Source organism: Melopsittacus undulatus, chromosome 13 (assembly GCF_012275295.1).
Source record: "Melopsittacus undulatus isolate bMelUnd1 chromosome 13, bMelUnd1.mat.Z, whole genome shotgun sequence".
NCBI lineage: Eukaryota > Metazoa > Chordata > Aves > Psittaciformes > Psittaculidae > Melopsittacus > Melopsittacus undulatus.
In genome coordinates this window covers 8,545,890-8,567,396 of record NC_047539.1, presented here as the reverse complement: position 1 = coordinate 8,567,396, position 21,507 = coordinate 8,545,890, and the positions used below count along the sequence as shown (strand labels likewise).

At 52.2% G+C, this 21,507-nt stretch overlaps 2 protein-coding genes across 2 annotated transcripts in view; one reads left to right on the top strand and one right to left on the bottom strand.

Moving 5' to 3' along the window:
• The first annotated feature begins 1 nt into the window (after position 1).
• MRM3 (mitochondrial rRNA methyltransferase 3) lies at positions 2-1,963 on the top strand. Its single transcript, XM_034068753.1, has 4 exons — positions 2-273; positions 391-635; positions 998-1,165; positions 1,359-1,963. The coding sequence occupies exons 1-4, from the start codon at positions 2-4 to the stop codon at positions 1,889-1,891; spliced, it is 1,218 nt and encodes a 405-aa protein (XP_033924644.1). The 3' UTR covers positions 1,892-1,963.
• Positions 1,964-3,355: 1,392 nt separating this feature from the next.
• The window catches only part of NXN (nucleoredoxin), a 50,995-nt gene continuing 32,843 nt past the window's right edge, over positions 3,356-21,507 (bottom strand). Inside the window, exons 2-8 of the mRNA XM_034068826.1 lie at positions 18,285-18,402; positions 16,781-16,914; positions 16,275-16,375; positions 15,661-15,767; positions 9,540-9,719; positions 6,932-7,056; positions 3,356-4,502 (exon numbers count right to left, since the gene is read on the bottom strand). Coding sequence (XP_033924717.1) covers positions 4,320-4,502; positions 6,932-7,056; positions 9,540-9,719; positions 15,661-15,767; positions 16,275-16,375; positions 16,781-16,914; positions 18,285-18,402 — 948 coding nt within the window. The 3' untranslated portion in view covers positions 3,356-4,319. The remainder of the gene's footprint in view (positions 4,503-6,931; positions 7,057-9,539; positions 9,720-15,660; positions 15,768-16,274; positions 16,376-16,780; positions 16,915-18,284; positions 18,403-21,507) is intronic.

The following is a 21,507-nucleotide window of genomic DNA, read 5'->3' as shown; positions in this document are numbered from 1 at the left end:
GATGGCGGCGCTGGGGCGGCTGTCGCCGGGGCTGTGCCGGCCGCTGCTGAGGCCCGGGGGGCACCGGGACGCGGCTGCCGTGGGGCGGCGCGGGGTGCGGGCGCTGCGGAGGAGCCCGGTGCGGGTGCTGCGGCCGCACGAGGAGAGCGGAGCGGCGGGGGGGAAGCAGCCGAGCCCCCAGAAGCCTCCGCCGCCGCCCCCAGCGGTGGAGCGGAGCTCGGCCGGGCCGGGGCTGTGGTACGAGAAGGCGGAGCCCGGTGACCGGAGACTGGGGTGAGGCGCGGCCCGCGGGCAGCAGCGGGGGGGGTTCGGGGCTGCCGGTGCCCGGGGCTGTGGAGCGGAGCTCTCCCCGGCGTCAGCAGCACTTTCCTGTCGTTAACTTCTCCATAGGAAAGTGGTGACTATCACCAAGTCCAAGAAGTTCCGGGATCACCACGGGAAGGTTCTGCTGGAGGGGCACAGGCTGATCAAGGACGCCCTGGAGGCAGGAGCTGTGCCGCAAACCCTCTTCTTCAGCACCGTGGCGCACCTGAAGGAGCTGCCCGAGGCCAAGCTGAAGCAAGCCAGCTTAGTTAAGGTGAAATTTGAAGACATTAAGAGTTGGTCTGACCTTGTAACTCCTCAGGGGCTTATAGGTAAGTTGCTTTGAAAACGGTCACAACACTGCTGAAAGGGAAACTTATTTAAGTGGATAATAACTCTGCCTTCACAACCTTCCCCTGGATGTTCTGGCAGTCTGTCCAGAGGGATATCATTTGGGAGAATTCCCTTTCCTAGAATGCACTGAAGGTGCTACCACTCGTTTTAATGGCATGTTGCTTTAACTCCTCTGGGAAATAGTTCTCCTTCCAAAGTGTCAAACTTCCCAAATTTAAGCCATGCTTTTCCTCCTGCTTCTTCCAGCACATCCTTAGTGGGATTTGGGGCAACTAAGCCAGAGACAGCCCTCTCCTTGGGATGGGTTAGCCAGAAGCCTGTCACCACTTTGTCCCCTCAGGGATCTTTTCCAAGCCTGACCATACCAAGATGTCCTACCCTGCTGCTCAGCTGACCAGCTCCTTGCCACTGCTCCTCATCTGTGACAATATCCGAGATCCAGGAAACCTGGGGACTATTCTGAGATCTGCAGCAGGAGCAGGCTGTGAGAAAGTGCTGCTCACCGAAGGTAAGAGCCTTTCCCTGGGGAAAGAAAATGCAGTTTGAGTAATTTGGGGGGTATGGCAGGGAATTAGAGATGCTTGAAGATGTTGCTCCCAAGGGTTTGTAAGTAGTGCCTGGCACAGGGAGGATATGCTGTGGGAAGCTGAGTCTGATCTTTGTGGGATTCAGTGTCACCATTTGCTCTGCTTCCATCTCAGGCTGTGTGGATCCCTGGGAGCCAAAGGTGCTCCGGGCAGGCATGGGCGCTCACTTCCGACTGCCCATCATCGCCAACCTGGACTGGGAATCTGTTCCCAGCAACCTTCCTGCTGGCACCCAGGTCTGCGTGGCTGACAACAAAGACCCGAGAGAAGCTGGTGGGACTGGCTCTGCTCCTGACAGCCTGAAGGCTCCTGTCAAATCCAAACCCAAAGCTGCTCCTGAGCATGAGGATGAAGAGGGAGAGGAGGGTGTCTGCATCCCAGAGCTGCCTGCACAGTACTACTATGAGAGCTGGACACAGACTCCAGTGGCAGTGGTGATCGGTGGAGAGACCCATGGTCTGAGTCCTGACGCACTTCACCTCGCAGCCAGCACGGGTGGGAAGAGACTGGTCATTCCTGTGGTGCCAGGCGTGGACAGCTTGAACTCTGCTATTGCTGCTGCCATTGTGCTGTTTGAGGGAAAGAGACAGCTCCTGCAGAGGCACAAGCAGGAAGATGAAAGGCAGAAGTTCCCTGTAGTGGGCTGAACTGAGGTTTGGGTGCTGAAGAGGCTTCCCTTCCCTTTGGTGCGCTGTAGAGTCAATAAAAGAGCAGCTCGGGCTGTTTGTTTTGCAGTAAACGAGTGTTGAACAGCTCTGGCAGTGCTGGAGCTGCGCCTGGCTGAGTGTCAGACTTCAGGGCGAGCCTGCGGGAGCTGCGGCCGCACGGGGATGCTAGTGAGAAAGGAAAGGCCGGCAGGAACTCTCGCCTTGCAGCAGCCAGCTCCTGGCTTGTCCCATCCAGCAGATCCGAGGCCTCAGGTACCTCACTGCAGGGTCAGGGCTCAGCTGCCGAAGCGGCATTTGTGCTGGCCCTGTCAGGCTGCTGGTGATAGCCCGTGTCCTTCCTGTGCTGTGTGGCCTGGCTGGTGGGTTTGGAGTCAGAAAGGCCAAATCACAGCCACCTGAATGGCTCTGGCTGACGCTCACCCTGAGTTCTAACAAGTGATAAGAGCGGCACACCAGCCCTGCCAAGGGTGCCTGCTGTATGCCAGGCTGGCTGCACGGTGGGGTGTCTGTGCTCCAGGAGCTGGGCCTCAGCATGGATGAATAAGGAATGAGGGAGGGGAAAGGTGGAAAAGGAGGTGCAGGCACTGCTACTCAGTTGCTGTCCCTCAGGGAAGAAGGACTGGTTACAGGGAAAGGAGACCCCAAAGCCTGACTGTGCCCCCCCAAGGGCAACAACTCTGCTTATAACAACCCACTTCCATGGATCTGGGATGTGCTGTGCAACCCCAGTCATGCTGGAGGCCTCCATGTTGTACCATGCTCTCTGCACTGCTGGCAAGTTCCATGTTGACGGACAGCTACTGTGACAGCACTGACTTCTATCTGGCTTGCTGGGCAGTTAAACATGCCAGCTGCTCAACCAGCTACTTAGCACCAGCCCCTCAAAAATCTCCAGGAAAGGAAATATGAATTAACTTAGGGGTAATTTAGGGTTAAGTTGTGGCAGGTAAGTATTGCAGCCCAGTGCCCAGGAAGGTGCAGCAAGCTGCAGCTTCCTAATGCAGCCTGACCACCTCCTGCCCCAGCCACACAAAGCCCTTTCCAGTCCCTTCTGCCCCATCTGTCTCAGGAACCAGTGGGCCAGGCAGCATGGCTGCTCCTCCAAGCACTCACCAGTCAGTCAATTACTGCCACACACGGGAACCTCTGCAAGGTGCAGAACAGGGAGGATTTACATGGTTCCTACCTCACTGAGCTGGTGGCTTTCCTCAGCTCCTGCCCAAGTGGGTTGCTGTAGCAGCAATAGAAGGGGAGAGGCTGTGATCCTGCCCCTGCTGACTGATGAGCTGGAAGGGAAAAGCACTGACTTGCACAACACCAGCTGTTCACCACACACCTCCGGGATGCTGCCCTCCTGGGGACGCTGCAGGAACCATCACAGCCATCGCTGGGTCCCTCTCCCTGACAACAGGACTTGGCAATCGACACCTCTGGGGACAAGGCTGTTGTAACAGTTTTATTACAAAGTTCCAATCACCATGTACAGTTTTTACAATGTCACTTTGGGGGCTTGGCTGTGCTGCTTGGGTTAAGGGAGGGATTTTGTTGGGGGTTTTTTTTGGTTACTTTTTTAAACAACAGCACCATTGAGTTTGGGACACACCTACAGAAAACAGCTCAATCAACTAACATAGAGGGGAAAAGACAATTCATACAAGAGAAAGGGACGACAAGGGGATGGGGAGAGCACAAGGGAGAGACTAGAGAAGGGAGGGCAGCCCGGTGGTGGTCCTCCTCCTGGCTCAGAAAGGGAGGGATGGAGTAACACCCATTGCAGGCAGGTGGACCCTGACACGCACAGCCAGTGCCACCTAAGGCTGTTGGTGCTTGGGGTGGGAGGTGGGAAATCCACTAGGAAAGGTCTCATCCCCCAGGAGGAAGAGCTCGGCTGTGCCATGGTCTTTCAGAGGTTGTCAGCAGTTAAGACTTTGTCTTCGCCTCGTCAGGGCACTTGCATGGGAAAGGACGGGCCAGGGGCAAAGGGGACAGTTTCCTTATTGCTTCCTTGAAGTCACTGGGTCAGCAGGGGTGATAGGAAAGGAAAGAAGGGGGAGAAGGACAAGAAAAGAGCCCCAAGAACCCCATCCACTGCCTGATGCATACGTTGGGAAGAACACCATGCAAAAAGATTTGCCTGCTAGCTAGTGCCATGTATAAAATAACAATAACAGTTCTGGCCTGGTTATTAGAGAATATATCACCATGAAGCACAAGCAAGTCTCCGAACGCCAACAACTCCCTGCTGAAAGTGCATCTCAAGGAGTTTGCTTAGGAGAAGGATTCACTGCGTAAAACAAGGCACCACAAGAAGGTTGGATACTGGGTCAGGCGTGAGGACACGCTGGAGAATCCACAAGCGGCGGAAGAGACCTAGTTTTAAATAATGTCTTTTGGCACAGAAGCCGCCTTAGATGGGCTCAGGTTTTAGCTTGTCTGCTAGAAAATCGCTGACAAAGGCTTCCACGATTTCAGGTGTGATCTCCTCCACATCCATCACATACTTGGCTCGGGCCGACATGTCCAGGATGGTGAGCAGCGGTGCAGCTTCGGGCAGGTTGGTGTAATCCCGCAGGGAATCGGTCATGTCATCCTGGAGGCCAAAACAAGAGGGAGAGAGAAATCATCAGCAGAGGCAGAACACCAGGAGCAGTTTACTGCTTCCACACCATGGTCCAGCCCACAGGTTATCTTCCCAACACCAACACTGCAGTACCATGAGCACAGCACCCACCTTGCTGCCTGCACATTGCATCAAACCCAAACTGGGCTGATTGATCCCAGATTGGGATGGGACCAGGCATTTCTCCAACCCTCCCTGTGCAGGGCACAGCTCCCAGCACGCACAGACTGACCCACTGCCCGAGGCTACTATGGAGCTTCTGGGGCAGGATTGATTTCAGCATCCACAGCTCCAGAGCTGGGGACAAGTGCTCAGTGTGGGGTCTGGCCAGCCCCTGCCAGCACAGCCAGAGCCCTGCTGCTCACACGGGGCAGATGCCGAACAGACCCATGTGCATGGAGCAAACCAGAACATGTGAATGGGACAGGCCTGTGCTTTGAGCCAACGCTGAGACCCCACCAGCAGGTCCAAGCATCTGAGGGCACACACTGAAGCCACAGAGCTCGCCAACAGCACACTGAGCTCCCCTTACCCAGGCACAGCACCTCTAGGTGAAGGTAAGAATTTGTCTCTGCCAAGGCTGTGCCATGCAAAAGCTGGCACTGGGGCAATCCATCTCCTGCTCCCAGCCAAGCCCATGATGCATAACATCCGAAACAAGGCATTCATTCCCTGAGCCCCTTTCCAAGGGCAATAATGGGAATGAATCAATCCGGTGAGCGGCTGGGGGCTCTGCGGCACACGGCAGCCGCCAGGGTAACTCCTGTCGCACCTCCCCTTCCATTGCAGAGGTTTCTGGCGCAGTCGGACCACGTGGCAGGGAAGGGCGAGCAGGGCTGGGACCACTGCCTCGGGACTGGGGTGCTCGGCCACCCCCCACCCTTCCCACCTCCCAGCCGAGGCCTCACGCTGCCTTTTCCTTTATCTAAATCACTGGTAAGGGACCAAAACCCATTTTTAATCAATGCAAAACCAGCCCAGACAGCACTGGGAGAGGAATGGGAGGCGCCTACTCCATCCATGGCCAGGCTGCTTTTGTGCATGGGGGCCGGCAGAGACCTGGGGCCAGTGCTCCCAGCTATTGAGGTGACGGATGAATGGGACGTGCCGGACGCTCCCCATTCTTCGGCCTGGCTGCCACAGGGACGTCAGGAGCTGGATGAATAGCAGCAATGTTTCAGCTACAGCCAGTGAGCAGGAGGAAAATGCTTTGCAGGCTCTGGGGGAGGGGGGGCAGGTCCTAGACCCTCCCAAAATAGCCTTTCCAACAAGGGGCTTATTCAGGGCTGTGGGGCTGAGCTGGGATGCTCAGAGACCCGTTACAGTGGTGGGAGAGGGAATGCCTGCTCAGAAGGGGCTGATGGGACTGTGGGAGGCAGTGGTTGGGGCTCCCTGGCAGGGAGGGGACAGGGTGCAGTGATGGGGACCCTTTTGTGCGCAGGGCGGCTCCGGGTGGCCCTGCTTGCGGCACACTGCGGCTGTGACGTGAGTGTGGAGGGATGGATGGAGCAGGCGCACGGCTCTGCAGTGGTTGCCACCTGCCCAGGCCCTAAGCAGCGCCCAGGGAGGGGCTGGGAGCTTTTCTGACCCTTGCACCAAACCCTCCTCATTTGCAAGACCAGCAAAAGTGCCTGTGCAGGGTAAAGGGAGACATAAAGCCCCATTTTCCTATTTTCTCTTTTCTGTGGCATGTCCTTGCCTGGGAGCACTGCAGCCTCACATGACCCAAACACCATCCCAGCCACCAACAGCGCGGCCAGCTCAGGAAACAGCCTGAAGCTGAGATGCTTGTACTGCGACAAGCACAGCCCCGTGCTGCCCTCCTGCTCCCTGCACGGCTCCTGCCTGGCATCATTCACACAGCACAGAAACAGGCCCAGCCTGTGGGACTGGGGCTGCCTCCTGCAAGCACCCCTTATGCAAGAGGCTGGAGCACCAGTCCCTGCCCTCTTCCCAGGGTGGGAATGCAGGCAGCAACACCTGAGCAAGAAGGACAGCACAGGCTGGGCCAGGCTGAAACCCAAACCCTGGCTGCTCTCCCCCTGCCCAGCTCACTTCCCTGCTCACACAGCCTCAGGGTTCAAGGGCAGCACAGCTCCCTCTCAGTCTCCCTCAGCTCTGCTCTGCCCACCCCCAGCAGCTCCCTTGCCTGCCATCAGGCTTTTCCACCTCTGAGCAAAGCTGGACTGGGACACCTTTGCCAGAAGTAATATTCAGCAACAAGAGCAGGAGACTGAGTCAGGACTTAGGTCTGGTTTTGCCTCACAGACCCTGACTAGCTGCGGTAGCTCCATGCCCCAGTTTACCCACCTGATCAATGGCAACAGCAATACCCAACCCAGCTCAGTCCTTGTATGAAGACACAGCAGTTTACAGCCTTGTGCTCTCCTCTTGCTTACCTCACCCGCCACGAAGAAAAGCAATGGTGCCTCCTCCTCTTTGGCTTTGTACTTGGCAATGATTTTCTCAGCTATGGGTTGAATCAGTTGTTTTGCCGCATCCGACTCTCCGTCATCCTCTGAATCTGCAGGACACAGAGGTGGGGAGACAAAACAAAAGAGGCAAGGCAAAAAGGAGATTAGGATCAAACGCATGCAAACGGGCCGGGTGCTGGCAGCTCTATCCCACAGCACCACCACACAGGAAACCGGAGCCCGGATGCGCAGCACGAACTTCAAAGCCACACAGCTCTGTAGCAATTAGGGAGCAGCTGAAATGTGCTTTTCATGTGAGACAGGGAGACATGTAACAGGGAAAAGAGCAGCTCCTGCTGCCCAAATACTTCCCTGCTCACTCCCTGGTGCTGTTGCTGAAGCACAGGAACAAACAGGCACAAAAGAAGCCGCTTTGCAGTTTGAGAAGTCGGCATGTTTTGAAGACCAAACGAAGGCGCTGATCTGAGGCTGCTGCCACCCCTGCCCGCCACCCACCATCCCTCCGCCTTGGGACCGCTGCTCAGCAGCTTTTCTGCTCAAGTCTCTGCTGCAGCAGCACTGTGAAGGCAGCTTTGATTTGACAGAGGTAGAGTAGAAAGAGATGGCAACATCAATCAAACACCAGCTGCCACTGAAGTTCAAATACTGAGCTGGAAAGAGGAGAGACTGCATCCTTGAGCAGCATCGAGATTAAACGATTTCAATTTGGGGCCAACTTTTAGCATTTAAAACACAAGGAAGATGGCAGAAGAGTGGCCTCTGGTCTCCTCCTCCATGCAGCTCATGCAGCTCTCGTGGTCTGAAATGTAACCACCTGATGTGACCTGTCCAGTCCCCCAGCTGAGACAGGCAATGCCTGTGCTCAAAGCACTCTCTGGCCTTGCTCCATACATCCCTGTCCTCCTCTCTGGCTTCTCCAAGCAAAGTAGGAGATGTCAGGGACACTGCACACTGGATTTCAGGGTCTGTCCTGCATCCATGACAGTGATAAATACATACGGTTATGGGATGCCTGCAGGGATTGAATCTTCTATGAACAACTGCTGCTGGCAGCACTCCAGGCAGTCCTGCAGACTCTGGCTAACCTAGCCCTAACCTCTCTGGGGAAGGATGCACATCAGTCAGGAATTAATCACAACTGGCACTTGCTCAGCCTGCCTTCTCCTGCTCCAGTGCAGCACCAGCTTCATCTCTGCCCCAGCACATTGCCAGCAGCCTTCACCAAGGCCATACTGAGCAAGAGCCATAGCCACTGACTGGATTGTGCCCTTCCAATGAACAGTTTGCAGCAAGGTGATAGAAAAACTCTGCTCAGAGCAAGACAAAAATAACTCTTTCTAGAAGCCTGCAGCGCCGGCCCCAATCAGTCGCGCTTAGCGTGGCCAACTGGTCCTTCCCATGTGAGGAGAGGATTTTTGGCTCTGTGCTCACATCCTTTGCTGGGCTGTGCTGAATAAATAATCAGGGTCAAAAGGAAATCTGAAAAGGAAGAAGGGAAAGAGCGAGAGCCGTGTTATCAGCACTGCAGAGAAGGGTGTGCTGCTCACAGAGGGCATGTGAGGAAGCGGGACATGAGCCCTGCCCTGGGCCAGGGCCCTCTACAACACCAGCAGGGCTCAGGGCAAGGGGGACTTCTTCATTAACCCCCATTGCAGCTTCATAGAGGGCTCCAGGGACAGCCACACTCCCTCAACAGCCCAGGACCCCTCGGCTTGCTCCCCAGAATGCTGTGCAAACCCCTCTGCCATTCCCCGGGGCTCAGCCTGCAGCACAGCTCATCCCGGCCACGGCCTGATTTAACCGTCTACTGCTGGCAGGGAAGCAATGTGGAACAAGCCAGCTGTGCTTGGGATGAGCTCTAGGCCTCTCTCCAACTGCAGGGAAGCTTCATGTGTGGGATAGCAGTGGAAGAGGGACAGGAACTTAGGGGAAAAGCCTGCCCTGTCCTGCAGCCAACAGCCCCCAGGGGAAATAACCAAGGATCAGCAGAGTATGAAAGAGGCTCCTCTGGCTTTCACAGCCCTGCTCAGCCAGGGATTCAAGGCCTGAGCTGTGGTTTCCAGCACAGAGCTGTAACCTCTCCCAGAGATGCTTCCTCTGCCTCCTTTAGAACATTACATGTGACTGAAGTCCCTAGTCCGGAAAGGCTTTTCCCATCTCCATCACCAGTGGCTGTGACAGTGGATTTCTTGTACTCTTGTACACCTACTCCTCTCCACAGCCACCATTTTTGACATGGCCACTCCACTGCAAATCAGTACTCCTCAGGTTGCTGCATGGGAGCCCTGTGAGCTGCAGCAGCCTGTTTCTACAGTATAGGCAAGGTTCCAGGTCTGTCAGCACCCCTGAACCTCTTGAAGGAAACTCCATGGGGACCACTCTCTCCCCATGGCCTCTCTGGACATGTGAGCACACAGCACTGCTCTTGGTGATGGAAACGGGCTGATAGCCCTTCCTAAGGGTACTGTCACCACCAGAGGCAGGTTCTCAGACCCATGGCCACCTCTAGCTGAGCTGGCAGGTAGCCCAGCCCCCAGCACAGGCTCTGCTTTCAAAGCAGAATGCTCCATACCTACAAAGAGAACGAGGCAGGGGCCCTCATTCAGCTGCACGGCGTTGGTGTCCGTCAGCTCCAGCACGGGTTTGGGGTGCCAGGGGAACTCGTGGCACTCGATGTCATTCAGCACCTCCACCCGCCCCTGCCGCGTGATCACATCCCCCTTGGAGTCCAGGACGATGAGAGTCGGGATGCCTGTGGAGGAAGGAAAACAAGGTGAGATCAGCCAAAGCATGAACTGGCCAGCGACAGGGTGTGGGGAGAAAGGCCTTTTCCTATTGCCTCTGGCTCTGGCAGGAGCCCAGCAGGCAATGCTGCCTCTCTGCAGCTCCAGCAGAGCAGGAATCAGGGTCCCTGGATCCTGTTTCTGTCCTAGCAGAGCACTGTAATTCAGCAGCCAGAGCAGGAAGCTGAGGCAGGCTCTGGCATTGCCTGCCTTTTCCTGCCCAAGTGCGGGCAGGGGTCACTGCCATGTGGTGCTGCCTGATGCAAACTCACCATACCATGCAGGGACCCTCCTTGCAAGCTCCCTCGTGCCAAGTGCTAGCCAAATGTGCCTCCTGTGCACAAGGAAGAGCATCGGTGCCCCAGACACTGCCACCCCAGCACCGAGAAGTCGCTGCTGCTGGAAGAGCCTGGTCCCCGGCTCACAGGAACACACACAAACCTTCTTGCAGGGTGTTCCACAGCCATGGCAGCCAGGAAGCAGGGTGTGTTCCTTCCCAGAAGGAAGGCAATGTATTTTAGCAGCCACAGACTCCTCCATGAAATCCCCCCACCTCTCTAGCACCCAGAGCTGATCATCCAGTCATTTCCAGAGCACAAGGATGCATCTCACGAGTCATGAACCACGGTGATTTAGTGCTCAGGAGCATGGATCACCCCTGGGAATACCCAATACCCATGTCTCTGCAAGTGGAGATGGAGCAGGATCATACACATTAATGCCAGCAGACTTTGCCACATGGCTCACTGGGGACATCCAATGAGGTTCTGACCCTTCGGAAACAGCAGCATTTTGGCCCAAGCTATGGGTCTGGGAAGACCCACTATGAAGGAGGAGCCGTTATGAGGGAGGCAAACACACTTGCAGCAGAGGTTTAGCACTTGTCACCTATCAAATATGGCTGGGCTGGCAATGGGGAAGGATGGATACCAACTGGCAAGTGTCTCATGTTAACAGGCTTTCCAGCCACAACTCATGTTAGTGACTTCATCTGGAAAGCACATCATTCCTCTGTCATCAAGGAGACAAAGAAACATCCCACAAGGAAGGAAAAGGGGAGAAAGTTTCGGATCAGGCCCCAAGAGACAAGGTGACCAGTGTGAGTGCTGTCTGCTTTTCACCTGCCTGCTACCCAGCATCATACCCCAAGCCACAACCAGTAAACCAAGGCAACTCAAACCCTCCTACCCTCACCTAAAGGTTCACTTTTAAACTTGTTCATCAGAAATACCCTGCAGAGCCATTCTCTGTGCAGGGTAATCCAGCATGCTTTCCTCTACCAGGCTCCTGGCACAGTGCTCCCATGTTTGTACAACAGTGGGTTACTCACAAGCCCTCTGAATTCTAGGCATTTCTCTAGGAAATACATGGCCATCTGTCTGTCCCACGCCTGCCTTGCAGGTCCAGGCGAGCGGCCGCATTCCCCTCATTCCAGCTGCTCACATTCCTACCGACACTGCACGCTGGGGCTGGGAGCACCAGGCTGGTGCTGCAGCAGTACAAGAACGTGCCCAATGGCTGGGCTTGCAAGTGCTAAGGGTATGCCAAGAAAACCATTTTGTGTCACAAAAAGGCTTATTCACTACCTGCTGGTATCAACATAGCTCTAGGGCAGGGATGGGTTAAACAGACTAGAAGGAATTGGGAAATCTCACTCTGGCCCTACCCTTCAAGGCACAAAGAACTACTGAAGCCAGGAGAAGCAGCCACTGATCAGCATCACACATGATTTGGATCATTTTCCTAATTTAGATTTCCAGCCCTGCCCCAAATACCTACTTCTCCATCCTCTCCAGACCTGCATTATATACAAGGGACAGGCTAGGAACATAGGTTCATCTCAACAGCCTGTCTAACCTGAACAATGCAGCATACCAAAGCACAGACTTGAAATGAGCTTTGCTGATCTGGGAAAATCAAGGGCTCAGTTTAGACACAGATTGTTGCACGTGTGATCCCACCACTATCAGGGACTTCATTCACTATTCAAAACATTCCAACCTTACCAGATTGTGTGTGCAGAAACATGCACACCAAAGCACCCAGCCACTAAAACCTCCAACTGCAAATACAAAACTGACTCAGAAAACAGACTCCTTAAGGTAATTCATTCTGGGTTTAGCATGTTCAGGAAATGTAAGTAACAAATCAGAAAACTTGGGGCTGGGTTTTCAGCCTGTTAGGAGGTGAATGACATGTGCCAGGTCAATCCCTGCACCTTTTACCCTGCATCAGAGGTCTCTCACCAGCCACAAAACTCTGGTTTCCTTTCTGGACTTGCCTGGCAAAGGCTGAGGCTGTCACAACCAATCTGCTCCTATTCCCAAGGATCACTGCTGTGCCTCCTTCCTGCACATCCCTGGCTGAGATCCAGAGGTTAGAGGACCCGGCTCACAGCAGCATCCCATAGGATCATCCTTGTCTTCTGAAGCAAACCTTGTTACTGCTCCCCTAGCAAACACATGCTCTTTGAATGGGACACAGACCAGCCGGACCTGGGAAACTGTCCTTAACTTTATTCACACCTGCTAACCCCATTATTTCCCCCCATCCCTTCTCATCCGAGCCACTATTTGTTATTTTAGTGCCTTTGGGGGCTTTGCTAATTGCCATGAGTCATAACACGAGAATTTACTTATCAAGAAGAATCATAGATAAGACACTCTGCAATGAATATTGTATTAGCTCGGATGGAAATTAGCATAGACGTTCTCAGTCTGATTTCATGCATTAGAAAATGGATTCAGCTCCCATGGGGCCAGCATTTTATGAAAACACAGGGGCCAAATGATTTGTTACTGAACCTGGCAATACATTTACATATTTATATATTAAACCTCATATCCAACATGGAAATCTCATCTGCATCAAGTCTGCTGGGTGAGTAATCAACACTGATGTAAAGAGACCCCTCAGAATACACCAGCTGCAGGATGGGTGGTGGGTTTATTGCTCTTTCTTCACCTTTTCAGAAGAAAGCTCCACAAATCTGTTAGGTGAATCCTCTTGTAACAATGACAACCAGGCTGCTCCCACCAGGCGGGCTGTGAGAGTGACCCTTGGGTGTCCAGGTTAAAGCACAAAGAAGAGGGGGAAACAAAAGAATTTTGGAAGTTCCCCCAAGGGACTGCAAATCCCAAAGAGATGCATCAGGGTCCATAAGGAATATTCATGAATGGTTTCCTAAGATCATAGAATCTCAGCCCGGTTTGGGTTGAAGAGACCTTAAAGCTCATCCAGTTCCAACCCCTGCCACAGGCAGGGACCCCTTCCACTGGAGCAGCTGCTCCAAGCCCCTGTGTCCAACCTGGCCTTGAACACTGCCAGGGATGGGGCAGCCACAGCTTCTCTGGGCACCCTGTGCCAGTGCCTCAGCACCCTCACAGGGAAGAGCTTCTGCTCATCTCAATCTCCCCTCTCGCAGGTTAAAGCCATTCCCCCTTGTCCTGTCCCTACAGGCCCTTGTTAAAAAAAGTCCCTTTCCATATTTCCTGTAGGCCCCAAGATACACAACAACAAGGGTGCATTCCTACCCAAGCATAACATTTGCGACTGCTCCCTCTCTCACTGGGAGCAGAGCTCACATCAGGGATCATGCAGACCAGGAGCTGCCTGCACAACAGAGAATTATTTCTAAGCAGCCACACCACAAGACATAGCTCTGTCTCAAGATAGTGCTGCACCTAGAAGCAATTTAATATAGGTGGGTACAGTACAGCCCACTGACTGCACATGGGTTATGAATGGAGGCATTCAAGTAAACCCAAATAAAGGCCAATAACTCAACTTACATTTCATACCAAGTTTTTGAATGCTGTGGGGGCCAACACAGGACTAAAACAACAAGAGATTTGACTCTCTTGCTGCTTTCCACCACTCAGCAACTTAAAGCAGGCAGGGAAGACAAGCTCTTCTGTTGTTTCAGCTCCCAGCCTTCCAAATAACGTCAGAGAAACCACCCTATGTGCACTACCAGGATGGTAACCTGCATGCTGAATGGGCTACATGCTCTCTCTGGTGCATAGGTGCAGCTCCAAAAAGGGCTTCAACAATGCCTGGCAGCATCAGAGCCCTGCATCTGGGAAAAGGCAGATGAGATTATATGGATCTGATCTGACATTTAGGTGGATGATGAGCTGAGCCCAAGACATGCAGCCCTGTTTGCAGAAACAGCTGGTGCAGCAGCCTGCTGCCAAAGCCTGACTGCACACAGGCGAGCAACCCAAAGTCAGCACAGAGGATCCTGAGTCGCTGCCTGTGCAGGGGTCAGTGACAACTGGAGCCCCAAAGAGCAGCACAAGGGTTCCCCTCCAGCCCTCTCTCTTGTGTGTTGGTGCCCTGGCACCCTCCCCACATCACTCTGCTTCACCTTGGACAGTGATGGGGAAACAGAGCCCAGCCCAGCCTTACAAAGCCTGTGCAGCACCCGGGTAGGAAGAGAGGTGGTGGGATAGCAATGCCTCCTGCACTGGTGCCAATTAGCCTGCCTCCACTTTTCAACATGACTTTGTGAGATCACAGTTCATCCTTGTGGAGGCATTACCACCCTACAGGAAAACCATCACAGATAAGCAGAAGGGTTTGCACTCAAACATACCCAAATCCCAGGGTCAGAGTCTGTGCAAGAGCAGCTGAACCACGGGGGTAACATGGGAGCTCTGCTGGCAGAGGAAGGGGTCAGAGTGCAGGGGAACAGCAAATATTTACATTTTCAGGTCAGCACAGAGTGAAGAAGGACGTTTAAGGAGCCAGCAGCTGGAGTTAGAGGGAAAGCTGTTGTCACTGTTTCCCTGGCTACAGCATGCCTGGTGCTCAACTATAGATGTCTGGACACCTTATTTACACGAAGTCCCAGTGAAACTGGCAGCAGTCCTGCAGCACTCAGCCGAAACCAGTTTGTGAGCAGGCCGGGAAGAGACGGATGAACTTGGAAAGCTCCTGCCTCATGGGAAGGTAATTAAGCAGCAAACGGATGGCTATTTAAAGCAGGCAAATGGTTATTCTTGGTTTAAGGTCAGGGAACAGAGATGAGTGAAAGCACCTGAGCTCATGCCAGAAAAGGTGTCTGGAGAGGACCCCAAGGAGGGATTATTTCTCCTGTCACTCTCCCGAGGCCCTTGGCCACCTTTGGCAACATTCCTTCTTCCCTGCAGACCACACTAACACTCTGCCAGCCTGAACCCACCTGACAAATACTGCACAGAAACAGATGAGAAACAGGCACATTGCAGCAGGACCCTTTAACTATACGTACAGACATAAGGCCTCCTTGTGAGCTAGTCACCTTGCATGTTTCTGTGCTGCAGTTTGTCTCCTGCAGAAACAAGGTGCCAGCCCCCAGGAGGGCTGCTGTGTGCTTTTATCATCTTCACAACTCTTTGAAGCCACCCAGACAGACAAGAGTCTCTCCCCTGCCTCTACGAGCAGCCAGGGCTGCTGGAATTCTGGCACTGGCACATACAGTAAAACCAAGGCCATGGTTTACATCAAAGACGCACTCTTCTGTAATTCATGTCACTAACATAAACCAGATGCCACCTTCCACAGCCTCTGCGGAGAATGATGGCCTGCCTTTGCATTACACAAAAGAGCAAGAAAATTAAATTTAAACCTTCAAGAAAAAGCAAAATAAATAAATCAGTAATTAGGCAAAAAACATCTAAGCCAAAAACAGCTTCCAAGTTTCCAGGAAGAATTAGGTTGTTTATGGAAGTCTTTTTTTCAACTAACAGCCTGCCTGGCAGGTGGTAGGAATGTGAGTTTGTGGAGAGCAGAAACACGAAGCGGCTCTGCCTGGGGCACTGTGCTTTGCTTTGCTGGGTTTTATTTTAGTTAAACAAGAGGAGACATTACAAATATTCAACAGAAGGAGCAGAAAGGAGAGCTGTGTATCAGTGCAGCCTTTCCTACCTTGTATGCCATAGAGTCGATTCAGGCGTGACCGTCTGGCCTCATCGGCATATGGCACAGCTACCCAGGGCATCTCGCTGAAATACTGCTTGAAGGAGTCCTCTGACCTGTGCAAGGGAACAGTGCATGGGACCCAAGTGAGCCTGTGGGGCTCACACTTCTTCTCGTTAAAAACCTGGCCTGCAAAGCCCTTTATCCCTTCCACCAAAGCCCACCAGTAAGGGCTGCTGGCAGAAACAACCTGAAAGAGACAGACCAAATTGAAGCTGCCAGTTCCTCAAGAAGGGGGACAGGGTGCATTTTTGCCTGATAAAACACTTCAAACTCTCCAAGGCACCTGTAGTGACAGCAGCAGCTCGAGCATCCTTCAGACCTCAGACCCAGGAACCACAGTGCTGCTTCACAGAGCCTACTCTCAGCCCACCCCTTGCTAAATCCCTCTTTGCATTTTGCCACTGGGCAGAGGACAAAGGACTCAGGCAGGCTTTCTCATATCAGAGCCAACCTGCTCGACACCAAATCAAATCTCCTCCTCAAATCGAACAGGCAATGCTCACAGCTTCCCAGCCTGGGGGCAGCCAGCTCTGCCTGCGCAGGTGTTAGCACCTCCTTACCTGTCTGCACTAACAAAGAGTATCTCAAACTTCTGGCCTGCCTCCTTGATTTTCCTGTAGGATTCCACCAGGACCCTCGTGAGGCTTCGGCATGGTGGGCACTGCAAAACACAACACATGCATGAGGACACCATCTGCTCCACAGGGCCAGACCCACATCCAGCAGCTCCAATGACCCAGTGACCATGCAAAGACAGATGTGACCTCATCTTTGCTGCAGTGCTGGACAGCAGCCCTGAATGTGGCTGAGGTTTATGGCCTCTAAGTTGCCAACAAAACCTCTTCCATTTTTAAAGTCTGACCACTCTTTCCCTTGTGAAGGGCCAGCTGAGGGTGAGAGGCCACTGCAGTGCTGCAGCTTCTGCCAGAATGATCAGAGCATCGTAACTGCTTCAACACCAACCAGCCAGCCCAGTGTCTTTACTTTCCCACACAGCTCTGGAGGGTGGATCCCCTGAGCACCCCTTAGCTCACTCCAACTGCTCTGCAAAGCACCTGCTACTCACCCAGTGTGCAGAGAAATAGACCCCAACATAAGAGCCCTCCAGGGCATTGCTGTCTAGCGTCTGGCCATTGTACCTTAGCAGAGGCCCAGCAACAACTTCACTGAAGGGTTTTGGCCCCCAGGGGAACTCCAGACCTGGGGAGGGGTTGGGATGGGGATGGAAAGAGAACATGAAACAGCAACATGTACATGCAGTTTTTACACATTCAGAAAGTTCCACTGAAATAAAAACATCCCACCTTCTGCAAAGATACAGGGGATCCTATCTGAGGAATCCCACTGGCATTTATCCTCATCCAAGTGGGATGAAGAGCAACTCATCAGGCACCACCGCTCCTCTGCCCTGAGCCACCTCCTTCTCACAGGGTGGCTACACCTGAGCCTAAGTCACAGCACCTTTGGCTTGATGAAGCCTGCACTGGTTTTGTGCCTGATGAGGCATCTTTTCCTTATCAACAGCATTTATTTTAATCAGAGCAGGCAGGCGAGGTGGTACGTGCTCAGGAATGCAGTCAGACTGTTTACCTTCTGCTGATACTAACCATATATTTTTATATACATACTTATACTTATTTGTAAAACTTTATATATGTTTAAAAGACAGTTTATAGATATATTTTTATGCATACATATATACACACACATAAACTCAACTTACACTAACCCTCTGCACCCCAAAGCAAGCATGTGTGTGTACACACAAACACATGCTTCAAATCATCTGCTGCCAGCTCCGAGAGCAATCAATCTATGCATTCAGCCAGAGAGGAGGAAACATCACAGATGGCTCAGGCCACAACATGTACCTGTTGTACAGTTCCTGCCACCTGAATTAAAGACTTGGTCACCACACTTAGTATCGATCACATGAAGGAACATCAAGCCATTAATATGTGTGCATGGACAGACTACAGCAGCTGAATGATGGGTCTGCAGGGTCCATGAGTAAGGACACATATTTTGCTCATTTTGGGTTTTGCAAATTGGAAGAAGATGGATTTTACATCGATTCCCAGCACACTAAACCTCAGAAACTGAGAACAGTAGCATTTTTCTGTTGCACTTGTAAATAATGGGAAATTCGTTATCCTAACCAAGTGTGATGTCAGTCATAAAGCCCCACTCAGTATTCTGGAAGGATTCTGCTCCCAAGATATGGAATGTCTGGGCTCTCAATCTGTCTATCCATGTCCCTTCATCAGGGAAATATCCATACTTAATGTTTCACTTAGTCTAAGTTTTTCTTCATTACCACTCCAGAGAAAAATCCCGGAGGGGAAATCTTTGTTCTTTTCAACAAGCAAAACCAAAACACAAGATCTGGCAGGAATAATGCAGAAAATCTTATGCTGACAATAATACAGCGCCTCAATTAAGTTAAGTATGACAATAGTGGTTTGTTTCCCTTCCCCCCTCCTCCGCCTCCAAGGCAAACCAGAAGGAACTGAAATGAAGAGGCAGCAGTGTGCCCATGCTTCTGTGGCACACGGGAGTCCAGCTCTTACCTTCTGGGTCATCTCGGATGACCAGGAGGCCGTTCCTGCAAACCACCTTCCCGGTGGAGGCATCGATAAATATTAGGGAAGGAATGTTGGAGACTCTGTACTTGTTCCACAGCTTCAGCTGTAAAAGAGATTGACAGGGGAGAGAAGAAAGGTAAAGTTGGCAGCTTGAAGAGGAGAATTTTGGAGTCTTAACATCTTTCAGACTAGAGGTCAGAGCTAAGCAATGAAACAGAGCTGGTGCTTTGGCAATGAGTGTGAAGGCATCTTTCAGAGCTGCAGGACCAGTTTGGACCTTCATCACCCACTGAGACCCTCACCATCAACACCATTCCCTCAGTACCACAGGTGAGAACACTGTCTTCTAGCTCCTGCAGGCTTGCCTGCAAGTGAAGGTGAAGCTTCAACTCTTGCAGCATTTGCCTCTTTGCAAGTAAAACAGGGACAATATTTACCATACTTTAAGGTCTTTCTTTAGAAGACACTGTAAGCACAAACACAATGCCACTCCTTTGAAGCAATTTGTAACACTTCCCTGGCTGTTTCCTCACATTTCAATGTTCATTAAACCAGCAACCCCTGCCAAGATACAGCCATACTGAAAACAAGGCCAACACACGGGGGTATGGTTCTTCTGCAACTGGGGTTTCCCAGGTTTGCTCCCAGGAGCTGATTGATGGGTTTAACATCAGTCTTGGGCCATGTAGCCCAGCTCATCCACCCCGCACTGCCCCGGCTGTGGGCAGAAGCCATGCAGATGTGAGTGCCATGTCTTGGGCATCCTGGTCTAGATGCTGCCTTCTGCCAGTCATCACATTTTGCAGCAAGCTGAGCTCCATGCCACACCAGTGACTGAGTGCTCTGTCACACACTCCTGGGTTGACATTTCTCAGCACATGCTTCTGGCACAGGGTAATGTGGAGCTCAAGCCATGCACAGAAGCTCTCTGGGATGGAGAGGAACAAGAGGACGGCAGCTGCTGGCACAGCCCATCCTGCAGGTGTGGGCTGGCTGCGGCCAGAGGAGCCGGTCTCCCCACCATGCACAGAGGAGCTGCTGCAATCACCACATTGACTTACATTTCTCCAAGCATTTCAACCTAAACAGCCCAGCGGTGAATTATCGAACCCTTAAACAAAAGCCAAACCATAGCCGAGAGCCAGAGGGGAAGGAAATGAATCACCCAGCTCTGCTCTGAAGAGCCCCACGGGCTCCGGGTGTTTACAGCTCACTCAGGTTTGAAGAATAAAACCCAGCCATAGGAGAAGGGCAGGAGGAGACCACCGAGAATCCCCCCCAGCACCAGCATGGGTTCAAGCACAAGAGCTGGAGAAACCCACACACAACATGCTGCTGCTTCCATCAGTATCTCACACAGAAAGTGGACTCAAGTGTTTTTTCAGATGAAGAGGCCACAGCTCTAGAGGACCACCATCCCTGATTTCCGAGTACAGGCAATCCCATTTCCTGAATGGGAATGATCAGGGGACTAGGCAGAGGCAGGAATGGGATGCAATGTGCAGATCTCACCAGAGAGCTAGCTGTGGGAGAAAGACACATCCACATTCAGGTTTTAATGCCACTCTATGAGGCATTTTTTCCAACACCTCTTTATAGAAGATAGATCTGGATGAGTGGCCTGAGTCAGCCTGCTTGCAAAGGGTGTCAGCAAACACTCTGGGGTCTGAAGGAAAGTGCTACCATTGATCTAGCACTTTATAAACCTTCATCTCCTAGGACCTCGAGAGAGGCAAGGTTGTGTGTCCTGGCCACCAGCCTTCAGTTTCCAATAGATGGATTTCTTGAGACAAGCCAACTCATTCACAATGCTAATTCACAAACCAAACGGCCTTGGGCATGAAGAGAAAGAATCAGAATTCATACTAAATGCAAACCAGCCCCCTCACAATGGGCACGTTCAAACCACAGAAGGTAAAATCCATTTCTGCCAAGTTTAAAGGGTGGGGAAAAGCTCTTTATAAGGATCACAGGCATTTAAGAGGGTGTTGCAAACAATGAGGAAATTACAACTAGCAATTGGATCGTTCTCTTTAAATAGTTGCTTACATTACACCTCATTTTGCCAAGTTCTTTGTATACAGAAGCAGCTCCCCCGGGGCACCATGGCTGGTCCTGGCAGTTTTGTTTGGCTGGGGAAGCTGCAGGGTCTGCGCTTCCAAGCCAAGAGGCTTCATCCACTTGCTGTGCTCAGAGGGATGCCCTGGGACACCCCAGGTAAGGGGTAAGACCAAACCAAACCCATTGTCACTGGAAGCACTGGAGCAAGTAGTGCATAGCTGGCTCCAGGCAGTCTACCGGGTCCAGAACACATGGCAGCTCTTGCCAACAACTGGCCTTGGGTCTGCTCAGGACCTATAAGCATCAGGCCCATTGAGCCCAAACTAGAGATGGGTCTTGGCTGCCCAGACATCCACTGTAATGGGTAATCTGCAATCCAGATACTCCATCCCCACGAAATGGAGGGCTCCCACTTCTAACTCATCACTGAGGGTCTACAAGAGAACGTCCCCAGCAAGCACGAAGTTAGGCATGTGTTGAAAGGCTGAAAAGCATCAAAAAAGGTCAATGTAACATCTGCTGCTGCTGGGGGAGCACATCCATTACCAGGGGATGACTGAGAGGCATCCTGAGACTGGAACACAATGATCATTGTATTATGCTCAGTCACACCTTGAAAGAGAAAAGGCAATCAAAACTGCAAGGTTTTACCTTTCATCTATGCAAAAGCTGCAGCCACCACACACCACAACCCACCATCCCAGATTATGCCAAACGTTTCAGAGCTCCATACTCGCTGAGCAATGCTTGCTATTTGCTATGTATTTGGTGCCTCAGTTATCACTGAAACCCATCATATGACACCAACAAGCAAACATGACAACTTCACGTAAGACGACTGGAACTGAGCTGTCATTTTAAGCCAGGGTATTAAAGGCTTGAACTGGAAATTAGTGATCTCGATGCACTAACCATGTTAATTTTGCTGTCTGTATTGGAAAGCACACAAATGTGCTGCTTCAAGTGGCATCAGTTTGGTTTGATGATTCTCCTGTGTGCTAAGAAAGCTGAGGGGAATGAGAAACTCATGTGCTGCAGGACGAGTGCCAGGATCTACCACCATTCCCACTGCCCTGGCCCTCTTCAGCCAGACCTGGCTTTCCAAAGCCTGTCAGATGCTTCTGAGGGAAGCCTGATGGCTCCACTT